At 37.4% G+C, this 26847-nt stretch overlaps 1 protein-coding gene and 1 long non-coding RNA gene across 2 annotated transcripts; one reads left to right on the top strand and one right to left on the bottom strand.

The window, feature by feature from the left end:
* Positions 1 to 3724: 3724 nt before the first annotated feature.
* Positions 3725 to 14840, top strand: LOC126830373 (beta-1,3-glucan-binding protein). Its single transcript, XM_056102949.1, has 12 exons — positions 3725 to 3833; positions 4335 to 4415; positions 5306 to 5425; positions 5870 to 5991; positions 8160 to 8234; positions 8457 to 8523; positions 8746 to 8913; positions 9085 to 9162; positions 9790 to 9898; positions 13161 to 13229; positions 14099 to 14228; positions 14516 to 14840. Exons 1-12 carry the CDS (start codon positions 3725 to 3727, stop codon positions 14717 to 14719), a joined length of 1332 nt encoding a protein of 443 aa, XP_055958924.1. The 3' UTR covers positions 14720 to 14840.
* A 5170-nt stretch (positions 14841 to 20010) lies between these two features.
* LOC126830374 (uncharacterized) lies at positions 20011 to 24077 on the bottom strand. Its single transcript, XR_008789166.1, has 6 exons — positions 24002 to 24077; positions 23674 to 23740; positions 23303 to 23470; positions 21024 to 21101; positions 20677 to 20785; positions 20011 to 20079 (listed from the first exon to the last, which is right to left on the bottom strand). It is a non-coding gene; the product is annotated as an uncharacterized LOC126830374 (long non-coding RNA).
* Positions 24078 to 26847: the final 2770 nt, after the last annotated feature.

Here is a 26847-nt window from a genome sequence, read left to right as displayed (position 1 = left end):
CAGACTATTGTCCGGACCATTTGCGTTCGGTTTCTAGTTCCGACCACTAGTCATGAAAAAGTTATAACCGAAGGTCGCCCAGAATGCTTGCACTAGATTTAAAGTCGTCGTTACATGTATAGTGATAGTGGTATTCTCTTCAATCTTATCGACTACACGAACGAAATCAAACAAACAGTGGAAAATTCCCAAACTTTTATATAACATTCCCTTTTTTTAATTTCATGTCACAGACACAATACAGACAAATATATTTTTTTAAAGTTTTACTGGTGTAATGTGACAACCGTTAGTTATTGATTTCAGATTTACCCTTCGACTTTGTTTGTTAACAAACATTACAAAGAAAGCTAGATTAAAATCACTACAGCCTCCTTAGTTTACTTAACGGCTAAAGAGTTTAAAGAGAGAGAGAGAGAGAGAGAGAGAGAGAGAGAGGGGGGGTTTAACGTCCACTCGACACAAACTAGGTCATTTCGGGACTAACATGGTATAATTTTATTTCAATAATTCGCTTGCGCATAGGGGTCTTTAGCAGTGGGAGGAAACCGGAGGACCCGGAGAAAACCCACGAGGTTGGACAGACGACCCTACTCCTTGTCACGTACAACCGGGGAGAGAGAGAGAGAGAGAGAGAGAGAGAGAGAGTAGTAGTATAATACGTGAATAGTATATATAATACCAATCTAAGGTATCACAAGATTAATTCAACTAATGACGAGAGAGAGATATATATATATATATATAGAGAGAGAGAGAGAGTTTAACTAACGTCTACACGACACAAATTAGGACATTTCGGGACTAACATATGGTTTAATTTTATTTTATTATTCGCTTGCACGTGAGGGTCTTTAGCAATGGGTGGAAACCGGAAGACCCGGATAAAACCCACGAGGTTGGAAATACAACCGGGGTATCGAAACCATGCCAGTTTACTCAATGACAGACCATATGATGCAACGCGCACGCACTAACCATTCGACCCCACCCCACCACCAAATATGCATAAATGTAATTTACAAATACTGTTGTCCACCAATATTACGTGTGTGATAGAACTGGTTAAACACATTTCAAATACAATATTAACAGTAATTAAGATTTGAAGAAACGGGAAGTGACGTAAAAAATGAAAACGAGTTTTTGAAGTATAGATAGAATACACGGTCGGTTTTCAACTCACTGATAATTCGTCTGAAGACGAAAAGTTGGTAATCAACGTAGATTGTTTGAAAAATGTCGTTCAGTTTTGGCGAGTGAACATTTAGCTTCATAGACCTCTATCGTACGTAACTAATGAACGAAAATTAAATGGTAGCTATAGGGTGAGTGTGTCGTTCAGATTGGACCTCTGTTTGCAAGACGATTGTAAATGCTTGTAGTGAGTAAGACGCTGGCTCACTACCCTGGAGATCGCGGGTTCGATCCCGGTGTTAGTAGAGGAAGTTTATCGGGATTTTACGGCGTGGCTTTCTATTGTCAGTGATGTAGAACGGATTTCACGAAAAACCGAGGTCCCGTATACACATTGGAGTGCACGTAAAATATACCTTGACAAGTGTAATTCGATATATGAGTAGGCCGCAGCGCCGCTGTCCGGAAAAATTCCCTTAATACCACCACACTGTATGTCTGCAACAGATGAGCAGGATAGCAGGACGTTAAACCCCATTTTATTTCTATAAATGCCTAGCTAGCAAACTATCGCTACACCCGATAACATAATACAGAGATATACGTGGAGGGAGGCCAGTAGACTTGTTGATAAATGGAGACAAAATAATTATAAGTATAAAACAAAACTAGGCTAGTGAGGTTAATCAGTTGGGGGAAACCGCAGGTTGGCTTTGGTCCCGAGGTTATCTTATGGCCACAGATCACTAATTATTTCCCCATTGACTTTAACGTTAATTCTCGTCTCTTAGACCGGCTCTAACTTTTCCCCAAATTTTCGTTTTTTAGAACGCTTTCTGCCACAGATGGAGCAACATGTGGCAAACTCTTGCCCAAAAGCATGTATGAGGTTCACCATGAAAAACTTGAGATACACAAGCTGGAAGTAGAGACAAGTAAACATGCAATTTCCGGCCCTACATTTCAGCGTAACCAACCTCACAACTCTTGTATCCTTCCGCCTTAAAATCATGAATATTCACCAAAACCTGGCAGAAAATGTATTTTCAAACCCTTTTCTTCGGTTCTTCACCAAAACGTCAACAAAAATCGACATGCAAAAGGGGGAAAAAGGGAAAGGGAGAGAGAGACTAAAAATAGCTTTGGCCCTTGTTTCGTTGTAAGGGGGATAACTCCAGTTAATAACCAATCTTAAATTCTTAGAAAAAATATTAACTATGATTAGACAGGTTAAGATTTGATCAACACATTACTTACATTAAATGTTCAGGGGCGGATCCTGAGAGGGGAGGGGGGTCCATAGATAAATTGTCTTAGAAACTGACGCCCCCCCCCCCCTGCAAAAATTCCTGGGTCCGTCCCTGATGTTATGCTTTTGTGAGTAAAGAAAGGGAATCTACTTCCACTTATGAGCTATTTGTACGTAAATCATACATGTGATACAGATAATGATATAGGTTTTTTTTAACGTTTCATCCACACAATCATTGACATTGTGTGCAATAAGAGTCTACTCTGCTTCGAATTCACACTGTCAATGTGTACAAGTGTACAATACGGGTTATCGCCCTGTCTGACAACTAGGCACACGACATTCTATTCACAGGGTCACAGTTTTAATGAACGACACGTCAAACTGTCATCGTCACTGTCGTAAGCATTCATTCCGAGAACCTAATCTACGAATTCCTACATGCAAATCTCGGTTCTGAAAATTAAAAATTGCTAACATGAAAAACATTAAATTAATTACAAATTATTTATTAACTTAATTTACCTGCCATTCCTTTAATTCCCCTATAAATATAAATGATGCACCAAATTCCCTTGTTTATTTTTTGTTTGTTTGCAATGTCCTAATTTCATGAGCAATAGTGAAACACGGAATTCAACAGATGTATGTAAACACCTTTGATAAATCTGGTCATATCATATCCTTAAAGGGGCAGTCCCAGAAAAATTGAAGTGAGTATAACTAACTAATTCTGTTTCGCAGTTCCCTGTAAGTATTATTTGACAATGTATCGAATCGAATAAAAACGGTTACTTTTATTTAGAAATGAAATAAAATGGGGTTTAACGTCCTACTGTTCTGCTGCGACCGGACTAATGAAGACGGGCATACACCATACACTGTGCTATGAGGGAAATTTTGTCTAGACAGTGGAACTACGACCTATTCTTATATCGAATTTTAACTGCCAGGGATCTTTTACGTGCACGCCAATATGCCAATATGTACGCAGTATCGTCCCATCCGAACGACTAGACATCTGTCCCTGTCAGACCCTCCGTCCTGCACCGCTGACAAGGAGAAACCACGCCGGCCAACACAGGGATCAAACCCGTGACATCCAGGCTAGTGAGCCAGCGTCTTACTCGCTTAGCCGCTGTGGCTCCCCATATCATTAAACATAGCAATTGTGCATCAAGTTTCTTGGTCTTGCAAACATTTTGGACCCAGATTTTGACCCATTTGATAATTTTGTTATATCGTCAGACGTGGGAAATAACATTTGTCCATCACGTTATATCGGCTTACAAAGAATTTGGAAGCAGATTTTGTTTCAAACTTGAGCCCACCACAATGACGTTAAAATTGGTATTGGTAGTTGTTTTGTCAGTGTATGTAACAGACGCTTTAGACAATCCGACCTTTACTTTATCGCCATCTGGTGGACAATTCACAGTTAAAGGTTAGTTGGTTTCGGAACATTTATGACTTCTTCAAAACAATGTGTCAAGTAATGCAAAACTAGGGTTTAACTGCTCCTACTGGGCTATTGCAGACGGTCATACGCCATACAGTGTTCTATGAGGGAAATTTTGCCCGGACAGCGGCACCATGGCGTACTCTTGTATCGAATTCCAACTGCCAAGGGGTCTTTTACGTACACGCCAATGTACACACGGGTCTTCAGTTTTGTGGTACCATGAAAACGACTAGACAGCTGTCCTTGTCAGGTCCTCTGTGCTGCATCACTGACAAGAGGGAACCACGCCGGAAAATCTGGATGAACTTTCTCGGCCAATGCAGAGATCGAACACCCGACCTCCAGGCTAGCCAGCCAGCGTCTTACCCACTTAGCCACCGTGAACCCCTCGACTAGTCGGAGAAATCCCCTAGTTGACTACCAATAGGTTTAAAATGCTATATAATCAATAGTCCATAATAATTGATATATATACATTTTTAGATTATCCCGGATTATCTACGGTTCTGTTTCACTACTGGATTGATAATGGTGATGAAATAATAGATAAAGCAACACTTACAGGTTGTATTTTAATTTAGTAATTTATTTTCTCACATCCGGTCAAATCATTTTAATATTTTATATTCGAGTTACAATACTTGTAAAGAAATGTTCCCCAGCTGTTTGTTCGTGACTCAAAAATCTCTGGCTTTGATAATGTTTGGAAACGCCAATTCTGTAGCAGAGCAGGTCGAATATGGTAGTCTATCTCGGTCACCAGCTTTGATAATGTTTGGAAACGCCAATTCTGTAGCAGAGCAGGTCGAATATGGTAGTCTATCTCGGTCACCAGCTTTGATAATGTTTGGAAACGCCAATTCTGTAGCAGAGCAGGTCGAATATGGTAGTCTATCTCGGTCACCAGCTTTGATAATGTTTGGAAACGCCAATTCTGAAGCATAGCAAGTCGAATATGGAAGCCTATCGTAAGCCTATCACGAGTCTATCATAATTATGAAGGTTATATACTTTCGAATGGAATTCGCGAGAACGGAAGTCTTTCTTACTTTGTCAACTAATGGATTTTATTATTCTATGACATTTCTGTCGACATTCAGAGAGGAAGTAAAGCGGCGTATTGGGTGACATGTTTCCTGAATGAGCTCACCATTAATGTTAGTTGAATATTATATTATATAGATACGAGGGTTCAGTGATGCAGGATGGATGGCTTGACAAGGATAGCTGTCTAGTAGTTCGGATGGGACCAAAAACCGAGGTCCCGTTACACATTGGCGTGCACGTAAAAGATCCCTTGGCAGTTGGAAATCGATACAAGAGTAGGCCGTAGCGCCGCTGTCCGAGTACAATTTCCCCCATAGCACACTGTATGGCGTATGCCCGTCTTCATTAGCCCAGTCAGAGCAGAACAGTATGGCGTTAAACTCCATTTCATTTCATTTCATTTTTAGATACGAGGGTGTGGCAACTGTCAAATCCAAAACTAAGACCATTAAGACGTCTACAGTATTATGCTGAATTTTATTTTAATACTGGTGTAGTAACCAGTGTAAAACAGAAATGGGACAGAGGTAACTTATTATATAATACGTCTTTATCCGCACACTATTGAACATACAGTCTTTCACCGCATGATGGAAGTGACTAAGAACCCAACAACTCAACATAAAGTCTTTCACTGCATGATGGAAGTGACTAAGAACCCATTGACTAAACATAAAATCTTTAACGGCATACTAGGACCAACTGAGAACCAATAACTAAATGTAAAGTCTTTAACGATATTAGAGAACTCAACGACTAAACTGCAAGAAATTGAGATACTAACTTTACAACACCAAACGAAAAACAGGTGCATGCATAGTTAGTTTATTCTGATACAATCTGGTTATGCACAATTTTAAATAGTTTTTAAAATCATGTTCAGTAGTTGCTGAGAAAATATTTTGGTTATTAATTATGTCGCTTTGATTATGATCGTCTTCATCATTTGATTAACTTTTGTGTTTTAACAGCTCCAGTAGCAGTTTTACCTCCCAGAAAGATGAGAGGAGTTGTTATGTTTCGAGAAGATTTTAATGGTGACCAGCTAGACATTAATAACTGGTTGTTAGCAGTGACAGCAACTGATGATTATGTGAGTTCATGATATATTTATTTAAACCATAGCAACGGTTACCATAGCTGAAGAGCTGAAGAGAGAAGCGCAGAATTCAGCGGATCTCCAGGAACTGTTTAGATACTCGCGTTTAATGATTTATTTATTTAAACCATAGCAACGGTTACCATAGCTGAAGAGCTGAAGAGAGAAGTGCAGAATTCAGCCGATCTCCAGGAATTGTTTAGTACTCGCCTTTCATATGTCACATTTCTGAGTTTGTTGAATTTTCTAAGCCCACAAGAAATCTTCGATCCTCCTCCACTGACACACCATTATTTTATACAGCGCTCTTATAATTTACACTGTATCATCATTGGCTGACAAGGACAGCTGTCTAGTCGTTCGGATGGGACGAAAAACCGAGGTCCCGTGTACACATTGGCGTGCACGTAAAAGATCCCTTGGCAGTTGGAATTCGATATAAGAGTATAGGCCGTAATGCCGCTGTCCGGGCAAAATTTCCCTCATAGCACACTGTATGGCGTATGCCCGTCTTCATTAGCCCAGGTTAGGAGCAGAACAGTAGGAAGTTAAACCCCATTTCATTTCATTCCATTTCCATTAGTATAAATTGTCAATTTAATTCCGTAATGTCTCTGCTATTGATATCTACTTTTAAAACCATACTAAAGATATAATATTTATTTAAAAAGGCTTTTGCCCAGTGATCCCTTATACCCCCGTCAGACCGGAGTGGCGTCCTTACATAGACATAACATAGATTAAATTCTTTACAGACATTACCCATATCTATTTTAATTTCTAATGATTTGTAATTTTATCTAAATAACAATTTTGTATTTATATATTTTATCAAGTATGCTCTCGTTGTATTATGTCAATGTGTGAACCACGGTGGTTCAGTGAGTAAGATATTGGCTTCCTAACCTGGAGGCCCCGTGTTACATCCCTGCGTTGGCCGAGAAAGGTCATCGGGGTTTACCGGCGAGGTTCCACCTTGTCAGTGGAGCAGCTAGAAGGGTCTGGAAAGATCGGATTAAAAACCAAGGTTCAGTGTAAACATTGGCTTGCACTTGAAAGAACGCTTGGCAGTTGGAATTCGATATTCGATAAGAGTAGGCCATAGCACTGCTGTCTGGTCAAAATTTCGCTCATATCATATTGTATGACTTTAAACCCCATTTCATTTCATGTCTAATGGCGCGGGGGAAAATGGTTAACGCGTTCGCGTTGCATTATAAGGTCTGTCATTGAGTCAAGTGGCGTTGTTTCGATTCCCCGCTTGTGCGTGATAAGAAGTAGGGTCGCCTGTCCAACCTCATGGGTTTTCACCGGGTTCTCCGGATTCCTCCCACTGCTAAAGACCCCTTCAGGCAAGCGAATTATTGAAATATGTTGTACGTGACAAGGAGTAGAGTTGCCTTTCCATCCTCGTAGGTTTTCTCCGGTTTCCTCCCTTTGCTAACGAACCCTACACTCAAGCGAATTATTGAAATAAATTGAACCATATATGTTAGTCCTGAAATGGCCTAGTTTGTGTCGAATGGACGTTAAACACACCCTCTCTCTGTGTGTGTGTGTGTCTCTCTCTCTCCCATATGACTTTGTTAAGCGCACATGATAATAGTAATAAAATATAGCAGTTGCCCGGCACCTCGAGCATATTGATCTCATGACAAAAAACTTAAAGATACATTATCGGAGGCTAGATAACGAGTTGGCAGTTCTCACTATAATAGTTAAAAACTAGATAATGTAAAGGTAATTTGTTGAAAATTTCAGTCACATTGATCCACTATGAACCGAGAAATAAGCGATCGGAAGTTCCGCATAGCCTCGGTCATCATTACTACAGTCGATACGCCAAAAATCATAGTCTCGATTATCCATTTAATCGTTAAATCTAGAAGGAAAGTTATGCAGCAAATCGGATCATAATCCTACAATTATCGCAGGCTAGCGTTGACATCGAGATTTGATTATGGTCTGGATAAGTTAATTAATGTCTAATTTAGATAACATTTCAGACCTAAAGAAAGATCTACAATAGGCAGATTTGGCTCTTGCATAATGTATGTTTAACATTGTAAATACAACTACATCTATATTGCTATGATGGGACATGTCACTGTGTTAGTATATGATTCTATATATGTCATAGTTATTAATTATTATGTTTGCAGCAAGTAGAATTCCAAGCTTATACAAATGATAAAAGAAATGTATTTGTAAGGAATGGTTACCTGTATCTAAAACCTGTAAGTTATTCAAATAAAACATAAATTATTTATTACTAATTATTTTTTATTATTAAGAGACTTGAATTAGAGACTAGCAATAAATTCAATGGTAACAATTATTCGTTTAATTTGATTCTCGGCGTAGTAATTGGTACATCGTATTTTAGATAATGAATAAAAAATAGTTTTAAAACAAATACTTCAATGGCTGAATCAATCGGTGTAGTTACTTGATTTCAGACACTTACTGTGGACAGTGGTCATTTTACTGAGGACGATTTACAGCACGGTGTTATGGACTTGAAAAGTATGTAAATATGATTTTCAAATATATCTAAATATAGCTACTGCCAATTATAAACAAAGTATGAAAATACCGTTTCAAAATACATTGCCAGTGAACAAACAAAATATGTAACTGTTTTAAAATATATTGCCAGTGAAGAAAGTATATAAATACTGGTTTAAAATATATGTAAGTGTCATGTGCGGGGTAGGGTATGCTGAAGATGATCTGTAATGTTTATAGAAACGTGGGGAGTGTGTACAGAGGGTGGTAATAATGGCTGCTACCGTGATTCTAAAAAGGATATCTTACCACCAACCCTATCTGGAAGAGTCCTTAGTAAACCCAATATAAAATATGGTACCATTACAGTTAGAGCTCAAATACCTCGTGGAGATTGGCTGTGGCCAGGTATGGTATCTTTTATACTGAAAAAATAATATCTATAATTATCAATAATATTACAGTATTTATAACACGTGCAGTCATCATGAGAGTCCAGAACTAAGATTGGGCAAACAACCAGGTATTAATAGCCTGATTTTTTAAAAATGATTTAATTCTGTTATTTTTTTTTTAAAGCTATCTGGATGATGCCAAGTAAACCAGATTATGGATGGTGGCCGGCATCTGGAGAAATAGACTTCATGGAAGCCACTTGTAAGTAGAATTTCAGCACGTCCATATTGGATCACTAGGTTTGTCAAAAGTCGACGTAGCATTTTCAAAACTATATCACTTTTCGTGAATCTTCCAGAAGTCCCACTTAACCATTTACTTACTCCAATTGCTCTTTTGTTTGGCCATTATTTATGTGTGATTACACCTTAATTGCTCCTCGTGATTTTACACAGAGTGGTTTCCCCTTGTCACTGGTGTAAACGGGGGGGAGGGGGCTGCTGACATACAATGTCTAGATGTTCGGATGGGATGACATGCGCCCCCATCCGATTTTGGTTATCCCGGAAGTAAAGCGGAAACCAGAAAGTCCAAGCACACCAATTATATTAGATGTGTTGGATTTCCTATGTTATCGATCTCAAATTTTCAAATGGTCATTATTTATTTTATTTTAAGGTGGATAGGAAAAAGTAGGAGGGATGGGCGTTTAATGACTACATTGACAGTCAAGGGGTCGATACCTTGACTCAGGTTAGGAATCGCTGATCAATTTTCAACCATACAGTATCTGTATAAATTTATATTGTATAACCGACCCTAAAGTATAAAAGAATCACCATTTTAGTGCATTAATAAAACTAAAAACAAATTTAACTCGCAATCCAGGTAACCAAGTAATGCATGATTCGAATGGTAAAAATGTTGGTGTACAGCGAATTTTCTCAACGTATCACATGGCACCACAAGGTGGTAATTTTGCCGTGGGCAGAACATTGTAAGATTCTTTATCAATATTCAATCGTTACTCCAATACATTGAGAATAAAGATCATTTAGCTGATTGTTATTTTGAAAGCGCTGATCGTCACTTGATTGACACTATTGTGAGATTGTGAAAAGCAACATTATATCAGTCCAAGAAAATTATTTCTGTTCCAAATTTACAAAGTTCGCAAAAATTAGCATCATATGGAAACAATATAAACAAAATAGTGTCACATATAAATAAAGTGTAAAAATTTTGGTTGGACATCTTTTTTCATCCGAACAATCCGACGTTAGCTACCATGGATGCTTTTTTTTCTTAAAGATACATTATGTAAGATTTAGATAACGAGCTGGCCATTCTTGCTATAATATACTATTCAAAAAAAGTAGGGGATATTTGATTTTGGGGGCATAATACTAAAATATGCAAATGACTACGAAAAAAGTCACTATAGAACCTAACAGAAGAAACATTTCCAGTTACATGTGACGCCCAAACGCACCAATAGCTACCGCATGGAATGCAGGTGATGCTTGGGATCATCACGGGGGTCCAACCCAAGATTTGCACGACTCTGACTTTGAATGTTACAGTCATTGTAGCATTGAATTCCAGGGTGGAAACATCAGTTTAATTGTTTTAGTGACCAGAAAACAAATTTTGATATGCGTCGGCTTACCCAAAATGAAAGGTTACGTGCCCTTGGCATGCTACAGATCGGCACAACACAGGCGGTTGTGGCGCGGACGATGAATGTTTCTCAGTCTGTCATAAGCAGGCTATGGTCCAGATACCGTGATACACAATCTGTACAGGACAGACCACGCTCAGGTCGACCAAGGGCGACAACTCAAGGCCAGGATCGATTTATCCGTACCTTGGCCTTGAGAAATCGTGTCATCACAGCAAATCAGATCAGCGCTCGTCTTCAAACAGACACTGGTGTGAGAGTGAGTGGCCAGACGATTCGGAATCGACTACATAGGGGTCACCTTCGCGACCGACGTCCTCGCGTGATCCCTTGTTTGAGAGATCATCACATTCAGGCAAGACGTCGTTGGTGTAGGGATCGTCAACACTGGGATAATCGACGCTGGAGCAATGTGATGTTTTCAGATGAGTCAAGGTTCACTGTTGATTTTTTGGACAGACGTAGGAGGGTGTGGCGTCGTCGAAACGAGCGCTTCCAAGACGTTAACGTCATCAGACATGATCGATTTAAGGGTGGTTCTGTTATGGTGTGGGGAGGCATCACTGTTGCTGGAAGAACGGCTTTACATGTTGTTGCAGGGCGTGTTACAGGCCAGTACTACCGGGACAAAATCTTGGCAGTCCATGTTGTGCCGTTCGCACGACGTCATGGCCGCCGTTTCATCTTCCAGGATGACAACGCAAGATGTCACAGGGCCAGGATCGTTACAGGTTACCTCCAACAACAGAACATCACCACATTACCTTGGCCAGCACTGAGTCCCGACCTCTCCCCCATCGAGCATGTCTGGGACATGCTTGGACAGAGGTTACGTCAACGTCAACAACGTCCTGCCAATGTCCAAGAACTTGCTGCTGCGTTGCAACAGGAATGGGACAATCTGGACCAAAATGACCTTAGACGTCTCATTAGGAGTATGCCACGTCGGATCAATGCTTGTTTGGCAAACAGAGGAGGATTTACCCGTTACTGACTTGGTTGTGATGCTGTGGTAACTTTGCTGTTTGACCCCCAGTATCATTTTACCCTTATAATGGCCAGTCTGTGCCTTACTTAGTCTAACGATCATTTGGAATAAATCGATGAATGTGAACTTCATTTCATTTTGTCATTTGTTTCTTCGTCAGTTTCATTAGGTGACTTCAATAACACTTAAAAATCAAATATCCCCTACTTTTTTTGAATAGTAGTTCAAAAATAGATAATGTAAAATGGAAATATTGACAATTTCATTCAAATTACTCCATTCTGATCCAAGTTGTCACTATAGTTTTGACTACAGTTGTTCTCATAGTAAATGGCTAACCGTTCTAATCTAGTTCCAACGAGGGTTGATCATGGTCTTGTTTTGTTAATTAATGTCTAATTAATAGTTTATATAACATCTCTGCCTAAAGAAAGACCTGCAATATGAAGATTTAGCTCTTGCATAATGTATGTTTAATTAAATGTTAACGCTTAGTAAGCTGATAAACATTAGATAGTATCTATAAAAAAAAAAAAAAATTTTAACATTTTTTTTTTAACATTTTTTTTTTTTTTTTTTTTCTTCCCTCCGCACCCGCACCTCTTCACTTATTTTATATAGAGCTTTGCGATATAATTCATCTGACTTTACTTATATTACTTATAAATTATTTATTATTCTATATACAATTTCACAATCTTGTTTGTATTAAATTTTGTCTATCATTTGTATGTATGGAAAGGGCTTTTCTAAGTTTTTGAAACTTGTGCTCAATCCTTTTGATATTTGTCAATAAAATATGTTTAAACTTTAAACCATCTATAAAACACACGAAGGGGGTCGCTGACATTAAAGAGACAATATCACTTCCAACAAGAAAATCAATTTAAATAAATTGAATAATACCATATTCTATAATTAACATTAGACTCGCCTTATGATCGAAAGTCCAATTACTGACCCTTTCAGAGTGAGATAATTTACTTTCGCTCATCTTCTCGAAAACCGCTGAAAGTAGCCTCTTTAAATCTCAACAACTAATTAACTGGTCCGTCCCCATGAACTATGAAAAAAACCAAGGCTCCGGAAATGTAAGGGCGGTCTACATGTACCTTGGCATGTTTGGTCCTTTCATAATTGTTCATCAAGTGAAGGATTTTGATATTCATGATATTACAATTCCAAGATGGCTACCATGACGTCACCCTCGGTTACTGGTTCATAGTACGCCCGTACTAGTTATTACAATTCCAAAATGGCTGCGATGACGTCACACTCGGTGCCTGGTTCATAGTACGCCCATACTTGTTATTACTACTCCAAAATGGCTGCGATGACGTCACACTCGGTGCCTGGTTCATAGTACGCCCATACATGTTATTAATACTCCAAAATGTCTGCGATGACGTCCCACTCAGTGCCCTGTTCATAGTACGGCTATACTAGTTATCACAGGTATTATAAAACTGCACACCGTGTATGATAATATCCCAGGGTAAATTGACTAGTATTATATATTTATTATAAAACTACACAACATGTATGATAATATACCAGAGTAAATTGATTTGTACTATATATTTATTTCAGTACAAAAGACACTGGTGATTGGCATGGTTTCCACAACTACGAACTAGAATGGTCTCCTGATCGCTTAGTGTACGTCTAGCATGTTAACATTTAATATTTTTCACTTACGTAAAGGTAACGATGTTTGAAGCACTCGTATTTTCAGAAACAATCAAACTCCGAGCGTATTATGCTCTTAGATATGAAAGCGGATTAAATGGTCTTTGCAACATCACGACTTCCTTAAAGTTGATCTGTCGACTTATTCTCCACAACTTCATTGTGACAACTTCTTTACCTTTAAGGATATAATCTAATTTAGGGGCTCAATGAAATATTTTGATATAAACCATCCTTGTGATTGTGCGTTTCAACTGTATTTGTGCTCACATCCCAAATATTTCACACCACTCTTTCTCCGGCCAAAAGTGGTGTGAAGGAAATATTGACATGGAAACGGAAGCTGGCGTTGTTAGCTGACAAGGAACCACGGTGGCTCAGTGAGTAAATTGACACGGAGCCACGGTGACTTAGTGAGTAAATTGACAAGGAGCCACTTTGGCACGGTGAGTAAATTGACACCGAGCCACGGTGGCTCTGTGAGTAAAAGTGACAAAGAGACACTGTGGCGTGGCTTAGTGAGTAAATTGACAAGGAGCCACTGTGGCTCAGTGAGCAAATTGACACGGAGCCACCTTGGCTCAGTGAGTAAATTTTCACAGAGCCACTGTGGCTCAGTGAGTAAATTGACACGGAGCCACGGACTCTCAGTGAGTAAACTGACACGGATGGCGTGATAAGGATAGTGTCTAGTTACCGAGATCCACTGTATGCAATAACTATAGCACACACGGGAATATTTTTACATATGTTTTGTTCATAACTACATAAAATTTAATTGAAGATGAATATATGAACCACTTAAAACATTTTGGATTGGATTTACTTTTTTGTATTAGTATAAAAGTTGATGGAAAATGGATGAACACAATAGATGTTCATGATGGATCTTCAATCTGGGATATGTTTAACCTGAAGGGAGATAATCCATGGGTTAATGGTACCAAAATTGCGCCGTTTGATAAAGAGGTACAGTTGTTCAATAGTTCCCGGAATTATAATATTTTAATTTTCATTCGATTTATTTTAAAACTGATTTGTTAAGTTTATTTTGACCAGCGTCGCCAGATTCGGGACATTTGAGATATTGGACAAAATGACTACTCAATAGTTTTAAGGTATGAATGATACAAACTTCCAAAACCATTTCAAAAATGAAAAATGGCGTCATACCACGGGATCCACAAACAAAATAAGAAACATTTGAAAGAAACGGAAAATACAGATTGTTTTCTAAATCTGATTTCTTTTTTCAGTTTTATCTGATTTTAAACGTTGCTGTTGGAGGAACCACTTCAATGTTCAGCGACAGCTTCACCTACCCATATACTAAACCTTGGAAGAATTCTGATGCAAGGCCTATGGCAAATTTCTGGGCTGGTAGGAATCTATGGCTACCATCCTGGCATGGCGATGATGTGGCAATGATTATTGATTATGTAGAATTTAGACATATGTAAACCCTTTGTGTAACAACCTGTTTCAGCAAGGTTTTTTTTGGAATAAACATTCCTCTTATCTTCAAATAGGCACCTTTTGGTGTACCAATTAATCTGAGAAATGTAAACGCCGTAAGCTCGAAATTTGGATATATTACTGAACTTGTTTGGTAAAATAATATGTTCCTCGCTTTAATAGTCAATAAGTAACAATACTTTAAAATGTTAAAAAGTTATTAAATCAGTACTGAAATCAATTTGTCTCGGCATACCTTTTATCTTTTCATCGTTTACCATGAAACAAAGTAGTGCAGCTTTATATTGATTAAATTTGTAACACCCCCTTTCAGCAAGGTTTGTTTGGTAATACATATTCGCCTTATTTTAAAATAGACACCTTCTAGTGGGCGATGTTATGCAAATGTGTCCCAACCATAAAATTGCCAAAAATCTGACGTGTAAGTAACTTAAATTTAACCGTAAAATTTTACCATTATTGGACGCTGAGCCAACTCTAACGTAAATTTAACGATCAATGTTAACTAGGAATGTGTCCCAACCCTCAAATTTCTAAAAAAATCGGTTTACTTAATGCTTTCATTAAAGAATTCATGATATGCAATATTGTTCTAACCAATATCTATTAATAGAACGAAGCTATATATAGATTGTTGAATAGAACATCATTACCAATATAATCTAACTCCTTTTGATTATAAAACAAGTTTTGTATTTCGCAAACAAAACTTGTGGGTTAAGTCATTCTTCTGGTAATTATGTTGATGATTGATGTGCTAGGAGGGAAATTTTGCCTGGACAGCGGCGCTACGGCCTATTCTTATGTCGAATTCCAACTACCAAGGATCTTTTACGTGCACGCCAATATGTACATCTGACGACGAATTATGATTAATTAAAAAAAAAAAAACAACAAAGACATGGCCCATGAAGAGAGCTATTTGACAAAAAATTATAAAGGGTGTTGGATATTTAACTGGCAATGCAATGAAATGACATTCTTAAATTAATTTCATGGGCGTCAACATCTTGTTTTAGGGCTAGTTTCCTCCCGCCATTGGCCTATAAATTATCAACGCATCCCGGCTACTATCACCCCCGGCAAGAAAGAAAATGTAAATTATTTTATAATAACCTTCGACTCGGCTAATGATCGTAAATCCAAACACAGGCCTTCTCAGAGTGAGGTACGTTCGCTCATCTTCTTGGAAACGACAAATTGTGCCAGTAGCTGGTCCGTCCGCAAGTACTATCCATCTTATTCTTGTTCTTGTTGTTTTAGTTCCTCGAAAATTACATCATAATCCCAAGATGGCTACGTCGAAAATGAAATGAATTGAAATGGGGTTTAACGTCCTACTGGCATATGCCATATCAAATTCCAACGTGCACGCGAATATGTACATGGGACCTCTGTTTTTCGTCCAATCCAAACGACTAGACAGCTGTCCGTATCAGGCCCTCCGTATTGCACCCACCCTCGTTATCGCCAGTGATCTCATTCTGTTCAACTCCACTAACTCCTGGGTTAATCTATATGGGTGAGGGGGGGGGCGTTATCAAGTTATCCACCCAGGATGATTGTGCTATTTTTATCCACCAATCACATAATCGTTAATTGAAAAGGAAGTTGATAAAGGGAAGTAACTCTCATCGGGTAAAGTAAGCAAAACGCAAAGGCTACCCTTCAAGAGACACGGTTAGGAATTAGCAAGAAACTGGCCTAAATGAAAGAAGTCCAAATTACACTAAATGCGTATTTATTAACACCAAATTACAGTTATTATATGATATATGAACGAAGACTGGACATGTACGTTCAAGAGTTTTATTGAGAATCAAATTACCAAGTATAAGTTCAATAACGATAAACATCACAGAATGAATAATTTTAGACAAAGAACGAATAGTAATAATAGTAACAAAAGTCAAACATATAGATGTTATACATATTTGCAATCAGCCAAACATACTTCAGATTTTTATAATACAATTAAATATAAATGAATTAGAAATATATACATTACGTACATAAATCATTCAGTAAATGGACATGAATAGGGTTATCTACCTTTATAAAAACGAATGCGAAACGAAGGCCGTTTCATAAGTAAGACTGCTTTGTAAACTGTTTTTTTGATTGTTTCGTAGACTTTAGCTACAATCAAGGCCAGGGCAGATAATGGATTATCCCGGGGTATAGTGGAGTAGAATGGAATGATGATTGTCGTGGTAATCCAGCACATGGCAAACAGGCGTCAATGGTGTAGGCAGCGTAGAAATTAGGGTAATCATCGATGGGCGCGTGTCATGTTCTCAGATGAGTCCAGATTTACTCTGGATATCACCGATAGGCGTGCTCGCGTTTGGAGGCATGTAAATGAGCGTCATGTACGCCAGACAGCCTGACCGATTCGGGCGTGGATCTGTTATGATGTGGGCAGGAATCACCATGACTGGCAGAACGGACTTGCATTTTGTTCAAGGTAGGGTCACTGGTGTGTACTACCGTGACCACATCCTGGCGTGAATGACTACCTCCAGCATCACCATACCACATAACTCCTGTTTTATATAATTTACACTGGTTACCTGTTAAATATCGAATTGATTTTAAGATTTTGATTTTAAGATTTTATTACTTACTTTTAAATGTTTAAATAATTTAGCTCCTGTTTAAGACTTTAAGATTTTATTACTTACTTTTAAAAGTTTAAATAATTTAGCTTCTGTTTACCTCTCAGATCCTTTAGAACTTTATACACCTGGCCGAACATTATCTTCATCAGATAAACTACTTTTAAAGCCCAAAACTGTCCAACTAGTGTCTTATGGTCAGCGCTCTTTTAGTTATCAAGCACCTGTTTTATGGAATAATCTACCATTTAGTTTAAGATGTTGTACATCTCTATATTCTTTTAAAAAAACAACTTAAAACACATTTATTTAATCAGGCTTTTAACTGACTCTGTATACAATCGTTAACATGCCCATAATCTTGTTGTTTATTTATGATTTACATTGTCACTTTGTAAAGTGCCTCTGAACATGTTATATGAAAGGGTGCACTATAAATATGCTGTAATAATAATAATAATAATAATATTCACCTAGGTCGATCGACGTTTACGATATCGCAGACCCAACGCTGAATGGACAAGGAATAATACCAACTAAGACTAAATTATTGAAACAACTGATCACCAGTCTACTACATTTTATCATACCAGTCTACTACATTCAATCATACCAGTCTACTACATGTTATCATACCAGTCTACCACATTTTATCATACCAGTCTACCACATTTTATCATACCGTCTCCATTAGCCCAATCAATGGTAAGCTAGCCCAGTAGATTGTAAGCTAGCCATGGATTTTCACATGCAAACTTTGAGCTGTGTAAAGTGCCGCGAACAGTTTCCATAGATTGTGGTCAAGCCTTTGTACGAAATAACTTATTTGCATCCATTATGATGGGTCCAATTTTCAAGACACGATTTCTCGTGCAAAAAATGTCATTTTCAGTCAAAAATGAAGCTTTTGGACATTAATCGGACAATTGCGGTTTTCGGCCAATTTTACAGCCACATACTAAACGTCCAATATCCATATAAGATAAATCAATGGACATCACGAGCTTACGGCGTTTACATTACTCTGATTAATCGATACAATAAAAGGTGACTATTTCAAGATAAGAGGGGTATTTATTACTAAAAAACACTTGCTGGAACAGGTTGTTACATATGTATATAACAAAGGGTTTACATATGTCTAAATTCTACATAATCAATAATCATGGCCACATCATCGCCATGCCAGGATGGTAGCCACAGATTCCTACCAGCCCAGAAATTTGCCATAGGCCTTGCATCAGAATTCGTCCAAGGTTTAGGATATGGGTAAGTGAAGCTGTCGCTGAACATTCCACCAATTCCACCAACAGAAACGTTTAAAATCAGATAAAACTGAAAAAAAAGATACCAGATTTAGAAAACACTCTGTATTTTCAGTTTCTTTCAAATTTCTTATTTTGTTTGTGGATCCGTGGCAGGATGTAGTTGTTCATTTCTGCAAAGTTTTTGGGGGTTTGTATCTTTCATACCTTTAAATCACTGCGTAACGTTTTGTCCAATATCTCAAAAGTTCAGAATCTAGGGACGCTGATCGACTAGTTATGCACTAGCTGAATAAACTTAACAAATCAGTTCTTAAAATAAATTGAATGAAAATATTATACTTCTGGGAACGCAAATAAGTCTTTGGGGGGATATGGGTCATCAATGAACTATTGAACAAAAGTACCTCTTTATCAAAAGGCGCAATCTTGGTACCATTAACCCATGGATTAGCTCCCTTCATATTAAACATATCCCAGATTGAAGATCCATCAGGAACATCTATTCTGTTAATCACTTTTCCATCAATTTTTATACTAATACAAAAAAGTAAATTCAATCTCATATATATTTTAATATGTTCATATTTATGTAGTTATGAACAAAACATATGTAAAAATATTACCGTGTGCGTTAGTTATTACATAGAGTCTACACGGGTTCTCGGTAACTAGACACTATCCTTGTCAGGCAATCCGTTCTCTGCCACTAACATGCGGAAACCCTCACTGAACTTTCTCGACCATCACCGGAATGGAACCCGGTCAGTTTACTCACTGAGCCACCGTGGCTCCTTGTCTCCATGGTAATATACAATCACAGCCATAGGTTTTGGTCGTATAAAGAGTGAAATATTTGTTGTGTTAAATATTTTCTTTTTCACAAGACTAACTATGTGGAGTTTATGGATTTTTAATGCTATCAAAACACCATGCCTTCCTTAAAGGGCAATATTGGTGCCAGTCAATAACACATATGTGATAGAACTGGTTAAACACGTTCCAAATATAATTTTAACACGGGATCATTGCTTTGATAGATGCTTAAATCAATGCGTAATTTCTGTTCACTAATAATTCCTTCGAAGATCAAAAGTCGTTAAATGAGACTGTAAGAGTATATCTGACAATTCCAAAAAGTAATAGAATGTCATTAGATAAGAGAACACGAGAAAAGTAGTTGGTCTGTCGACTTATTCTCCACAACTACATTGTGACACCTTCTTTATCTTTAAAGATATAATCTAATTTAGGGGCTCTATGAAATATTTTGATGTAAAAAAACAACGTTGTGGCTGTGCGTTTCAGTTGTATCTATCAGAAATACTGGTGCATCAAACCTCGTTGCCTTTACTAAGTGACAAATATTAAATGTTAAGATGCTAGACGTACATTAAGCGATCAGGAGACCATTCTAGTTGGTAGTCGTGGAAACCATGCCAATCACCAGTGTCTTTTGTACTGAAATAAATATATAGTACTAGTCAATTTACTCTGGTGTTTAGTTTTATAATAAATATATAATACTAGTCAATTTACCCTGACATATTATTATACATGGTGTGTTATTTTATAATAAATATATACTCGTCAATTTACTCTGGCATATTATCATACATGGTGTGTAGTTTTATAATACTGGTTATAACTAGTATGGGCGTACTATGAACCAGGCACCGAGTGTGACGTCATTGCAGCTATTTTGGAATTGTAATAACATGTATGGGCGTACTATGAACAAGCAGTTGACTCAATGACAGATCGTATGATACAACGCTTACGGGTTAACCATACCGCCACCCCCACACCTCCACTCCCAACAATAGATTTTACCCGTCACTAATATGTGAAACTATTTTGTTTGTATCGTTTGCAGCGGATGCTGATTGTGAATACAGACCAGAAATGATTAATTTTGGACTGATATATATGTTGCTTTTCACAATCTCGCACAGTCAAATAAGGATCCGTGCTTTCAAAATAGCAATCAGCTAAATGATCTTTTTTTGCAATGTACTGGAATAAAGATTGAATATTGATAAAGCTGGATCATCTTACAATGTTCTGCCCTGGGCAAAATTACCCCCTCGTGGTGCCATGTGGAACGTTGAGAAAACTCGCTGTACACCAACATTTTTACCATCCCAAGTATGCATTACTTCGTTACCTGGATTTAGAGGTAAATTTGTTTATTATTTATACACTAAACGCCCAACCCTCCTATTTTTTCCCATCGACCTTAAAATAAAAAAAATAATGACCACTTGAAAATTTGAGATGGATAACGTATTTATAGATCTAATCTAATGTAAACTGTTATAGTTTTAAAAGTGCTAGGTCAATTTTTGACAAACCTAGGGATCCAGTGTTTATTGGGTAAATGGACGTGCTGAAATTCTACTTACATGTGGCTTCCATGAAGTCTATTTCACCAGATACCGGCCACCATCCATATTCTTGTTTCCTGGGCATCATCCAGATTGCTTTGAAAAATAACAGAATTTGAAGTTTTACAAGACTAAAAATTATAACCAAAATGTATAAATTTGGGTAGTCCATATATCGCGTTTTGTTCATTATGGAGACATTATTGGCAGATCATGGTATCAATTAGGTTCATATAGCTTATGTAGCTGGTTTCTATCGTATCTGGAGATTTAGTTTGACTTATGTCAAGACAAGCGTGTAGATATGGTTCAGTTTAAAGTTATATTCCTCTGACACGTCTTCGCATATATTATAAATATGGTTTATGGTTGTTGATACTTCTAGTTTCTCTTTTATAGGTGCATTATGTAAGAGCTAAAACTGCTCACAAAGAATTCTCAGACTAAAGTGAAGAATTTTCTCAAAATTGTTCGCCTGATTTTAACTAAATTATATCCCTTTATAAAACTTTTGTTGTTTTAATATATCAAATACAGCAATAAGAAACTATGTGCAAAGTTTTGTGTTTCTGGATCAAATATATATCTCATAAACAGTGATTAAAAGTTGAGTAAATTCTTAACTTTAGTCTGAGAATGCTTTGTGACCTCGGGGCCAGATCTTTCTTTTGACTTTAATCACATGACAATCAGAGAGAGAGAGAGAGAGAGAGAGAGAGAGGGGGGGAGAGAGAGAAGAGAGAGAGAGAGAGAAGAGAGAGAGAGAGAGTAGAGAGAGAGGGGGAGAGAGAGAAGAGAGAGAGAGAGAGAGAGAGAGAGAGAGAGAGAGAGAGAAGAGAGAGAGAGTGAGAGGGAGAGAGAGAGAGTGAGAGAGAGAGGGGGAGAGAGAAAGAGAGAGAGAGTGAGGGGGGGAGAGTGAGAGAGAAATTGGGTTTAACGTCCACTCGACACAAACAAGGTCATTTCGGGACTAACATATGGTTTAATTTTTATTTCAATAATTCGCTTACGCGTAGGGTTTTTAGCAATGGCCGGAAACCGGAGGACCCGGAGAAAAACCCACGAGGTTGGACAGGCGACCCTACTCTTTGTCACGTACAACCGGGAATCGAAACGTGCTAACCATTCGGCCATCCCCCCCCCCCCCCCACATGACAATCAACTCTGTAGATCATCGGATTTTGAATGGATTGAAACACGAATGCTATATAATAATTTAACTAAAAACTGGATAGTCGAGATTTTGTTTATAATCGTTACAATGGTACATGACATTCGAGACTATCTTGTGAAAATTTCAAACACTCATAACTTCTTTCAGAATAAGTCAATTTGACTGAAATTGTCAGCATATTATTTTTCTTTTAGTGTCTATTTTGAACTAGTATTGCAAGAATAGCCAGCTCTTTACCTAAATCTTACATAATATTATTATTTTAGTATCTATTTTGAACTAGTATTGCGAGAACGGCCATCTCTTACCATTTGACAAGATCTTACATAATGCGTCTTTAATATTATTGGGGGGGGGGGGTGGCCGAATGGTTAGCACGCTCGCGCTGTATCATAAGGCCTGTCATTGAGTCAACTGGCGTGGTTTCGAATCCCCGGTTGTACGTGACAAGGAGTAGGGTCGCCTGTCCAACCTCGTGGGTTTTCTCCGGGTCCTCCGGTTTCCTCCCACTGCTAAAGACCCCTATGCGCAAGCGAATTATTGAAATAAAATTAAACCATATGTTAGTCCCGAAATGACCTAGTTTGTGTCGAGTGGACGTTAAACCCCATTTCTCTCTCTCTCTTTTTAATATTATTGTCATCCCTCGTCCTTCTTCTTGTTAATCGTCATATTCCACAGATAATTTTACAAGTCAAATGTTAAACCATTTTAAACAATCCGGCTATAAATTAATACCTGGCCATTTGTCCAATCTGGGTTCTGAACTAATAGTAAGTGCAGGAGGACCGCACTACACGTAAAACAAAAATCTACAAGATAAACCTGCGGACAAGACAGAAAATAGACATTGCACCAAATAAACAAATATCAAATCAAGTGAATGGATCCGGGGGTCAGCCGTAAGCGTCCACTGCGCTGTACAGTCCCAGGCATGTAGTGACACAGACTTCACTCAAATTTGAAAACAATCAGGAATACAAAAAAGACGTAACAGAAATAATGCGACCGATCTTAACACTGAATAAAGAGCTGTTTGGTCTTCCGTAATACTGTGAAGACGGAACTTGATTGATAATCGTTATTCATTTGCCAACATTTTTCAGTATAAAAGATACCATACCTGGCCACAGCCAATCTCCACGAGGTATTTGAGCTCTAACTGTAATGGTACCATATTTTATATTGGGTTTACTAAGAACTCTTCCAGACAGGGTTGGTGGTAAGATATCCTTTTTAGAATCACGGTAGCAGCCATTATTACCACTCTCTGTACACACTCCCCACGTTTCTATAAATATTACAGATCATCTTCAGCATACCCTACCGCGCACATGACACTTACATGTATTGTAAACTCGTATTTATATACTTTTAAAACCGTTACATATTTTGTCTATTCACTGGCAATATATTTTAAAACAGTATTTTCATACTTTGTTTATAATTGGCAGCAGATAAATTTAGATATATTTTAAAACCGTATTTACATACTTTTCAAGTCCATAACACCGTGCTGTAAATCGTCCTCAGTAAAATGACCACTGTCCACAGTAAGCGTCTAAAATAACATTTAGAAAGTTAAAAAATCAGGTAACTAAACCGATTGATTATGCCAGTGTATATAGTATTTTTTTAAAACTTTTTTATTCATTATCTAAAATACGATGTAGCAATTACTGCGCCTAGCCTCTTGATAATATAAATTAGACGATTAATTGTTACCATTGAATGTTTTGCTAGTCCCTAATTCAAGTAATATATAAGTTTTATGTTTTATTTGATATTGAGTAATTAACACATACATATCTAAATAACTTACAGGTTTTAGATACAGGAAACCGTTCTTTACAAATACATTTCTTTTATCATTTGTATAAGCTTGGAATTGTGCTTGCTGGAAACATGATTAGAAATAGAATCACTATCAGTTTGAACAAGTTCAAAGTGACATTTAGGAAATGTGCTATTTACACATTAAAAAGTTAGAGTAAGTAGTTTCAAATCTATTCGGGCCGAAACAGTGAACCAAGAGAAATCTTTAAAAAGGTTGTGGTGTGGTTAGGGCTAGGTGATTTGGTCATGGCCACCTTCCTGAAGGTGCTGTAGGTGCTGAAGTTGGCACTGTGGAATATCTACAAGGAGGTTTGTTGCAGTAGTCAAGACGGTAAAAAAATTAAGAACCAGCTAGGGATGAATTTTAAATGAAAATAACATTTGCTTGATAAATCATCAATCTGTGGAAAAAAAAAGAGTACCCTTCTCTAGTAATATTCTCGAGCTGCACGGAGAATGATTTTATTTGGGACAATCTATGTTTGGGGACCAAAACAGATGGATTTTGTTTTGTCATCATTTTGTTTTAAGCAGGTTGGGTCCATGCAGGTCTTTATGATTGTGATTGCCAAAGAAAGTTGTGAGTTTATAGTATCCAACAAGCTCTAAAGTTAGACATATGAAACGCAGGTACAAAATAGTTCTTGGAGATCCGCTGAGTTTTGCGCTTCCCTCTTCAGCTCTTCAGCTATGGTAAGCATTATTATAGTTTAAATGAATAAAGAATGTACTCACATAATCATCAGTTGCTGTCACTGCTAATAACCACTTATTAATGTCTAGCTGGTCACCATTAAAATCATCTCGAAACATAACAACACCTCTCATCTTTTTGGGAGGTAAAACTGCTACTGAAGCTGTTAAAACACAAATAAAATGAAGAAGAACATAATCAAAGCGACATAATTAATAACCAAAATATTTTCTCAGCAACTACTGAACAGGATTTTAAAAATTATTTGAAATTGTGCATAACCGGATTGTATCAAAATGAACTATGCATGCACCTGTTTGTCGTTGGGTGTTGTAAAGTTAGTATCTCAATTTAGTTATTGGTTCTCAGTTGCTCCTAGCATGCCGTTCAAGATTTTACGTTTAGTCACTGGGTATCTTAGTTGCTTCTAGTATGCCGTTAAGGATTTTACGTTTAGACACTGGATATCTTAGCTGCTTCCTTTATGCCGTTAAAGATTTTATGTTTAGTATCTCAGTTGCTTATAGTATGACGTTAAATACTTTATGTTTAGCTATTGGTTTATCAGTTGCTTCCGGTGTGCGGGTACAGATTTTTTGCTTAGTTATTGGGTATCTCGGTGCTTCTAGTATAGACGTTAAAGACTTTTTTGTTGAGTTATTGGGTTGTTAGTTTCTTCTAGTATACAGATGAATATTTTATAATCGCTTATTGAGTTCTAAGTTATTTTTAGTATGTGTTAAAGACTTAATGTTGAGTCATTGAGTTCTTAATTGCTTCAGTATGTGGGTAAAGACTTTATGTTGAGTCACTGAGTTCTTTATTGCTTCAGTATGCGAGTAAAGATTTGACGTTGAGTCATTGAGTTTTCAATTGCTTCAATATGTGGGTAAAGACTTCGTGTTAGTTGTTGTGTTCTCAGTTACTTCCGGTGTGCGGATAAAGACGTATTATATAATACGTTACCTCTGTTCCATTTCTGTTTTACACTGGTTACTACACCAGTATTAAAATAAAATTCACCATAATACTGTAGACGTCTTAATGGTCTTAGTTTTGGATTTGACAGTTGCCACACCTTCGTATCTATAAAATATAATATTCAACTAACATTAATGGTGAGTCCGTGTAAGAACGCTGACACTCAATACCACACTCTTAATTTTTTGCTTGCTGAATTGGGTGGTCTAGTGGTTAAATAAGGCTTCAAACGTGTTATATATTAAACTCAGACCTTCCGGACATTGGTAACTGGTGTTTAATTCAAAGTTGGAACCAAGAAATGATATGATTATGTTACACTTGTAAAACTAATCATTACATCTATCTTGCTTCCAGCTTTGAATTTACATATTTTATTCCATAACTTTGGTTTAAATCACACAACATCTTACAGATATATATCCTTTAGGTCATCATAAAAGGTATGTAATGAGAGAGAGAGAGAGAGAGAGAGAGGGAGAGGGGGAGAATGAGAGAGAGAGACAGGCTAGGTCATTTCGGGACTAACATATGGTTGTCACGTACAACCGGGGAATCGAAACCAGGCCAATGACAGACCTTATGATACAACGGGAACACGCTAACCATTCGTCCATCCAACCCCCTTATTATGGAAACAGTTTTATATAAACAGTTTTTCTTGTTATTTCATCCTATTTACTTATATGATAAATTGTAAATACTAATCTTCTCTTGAATTTAATACTGTTTAAATCATGTGATGTATTCTGATATATAAACGTATATATAAAAGTGAACACGGTTTCCAGAGTTATTAGTATATAAAACACAACACAACGTGAAGTCTTACTGATCTAGATTTGTTGAGGCCAAACACGGGATACTGCTATAAATCAGATTTGGTACCGTTTTCCAGAATGGTGTAACACAGGCCTATACTTTCTGTGCACACTTGACTAAGAATGTGCAATAGGGACCGTGTTAAACGTCGGATTTAGTAAGCTGGTCATCGAGATAGGCTACCATATTCGACTCCAAACATTATCAAAGCCAGAGATTTTTGGGTCACGAACAAACAGCTGGGGAACATTTCTTTACAAATATTGTAACTTGAATATAAAATATTAAAATGATTTGACCGGATAAAATAAATTACTAAATTAAAATACAACCTG

The sequence above is a fragment of the Patella vulgata genome, chromosome 8 (genome assembly GCF_932274485.2).
Source record: "Patella vulgata chromosome 8, xgPatVulg1.2, whole genome shotgun sequence".
Lineage (NCBI taxonomy): Eukaryota > Metazoa > Mollusca > Gastropoda > Patellidae > Patella > Patella vulgata.
This window is presented reverse-complemented; position numbering and strand designations above follow the sequence as displayed.

Excerpts from the sequence above, each read along its gene's own strand:
- LOC126830373 (XM_056102949.1), top strand. The coding sequence starts at position 3,725 with ATGACGTTAAAATTGGTATTGGTAGTTGTTTTGTCAGTGTATGTAACA. Across the intron at positions 8,914-9,084 it reads TGGAGATTGGCTGTGGCCAG|CTATCTGGATGATGCCAAGT; the intron begins GTATGGTATCTT and ends TTTTTTTTAAAG. Across the intron at positions 13,230-14,098 it reads TGGTCTCCTGATCGCTTAGT|TATAAAAGTTGATGGAAAAT; the intron begins GTACGTCTAGCA and ends TTTTTGTATTAG.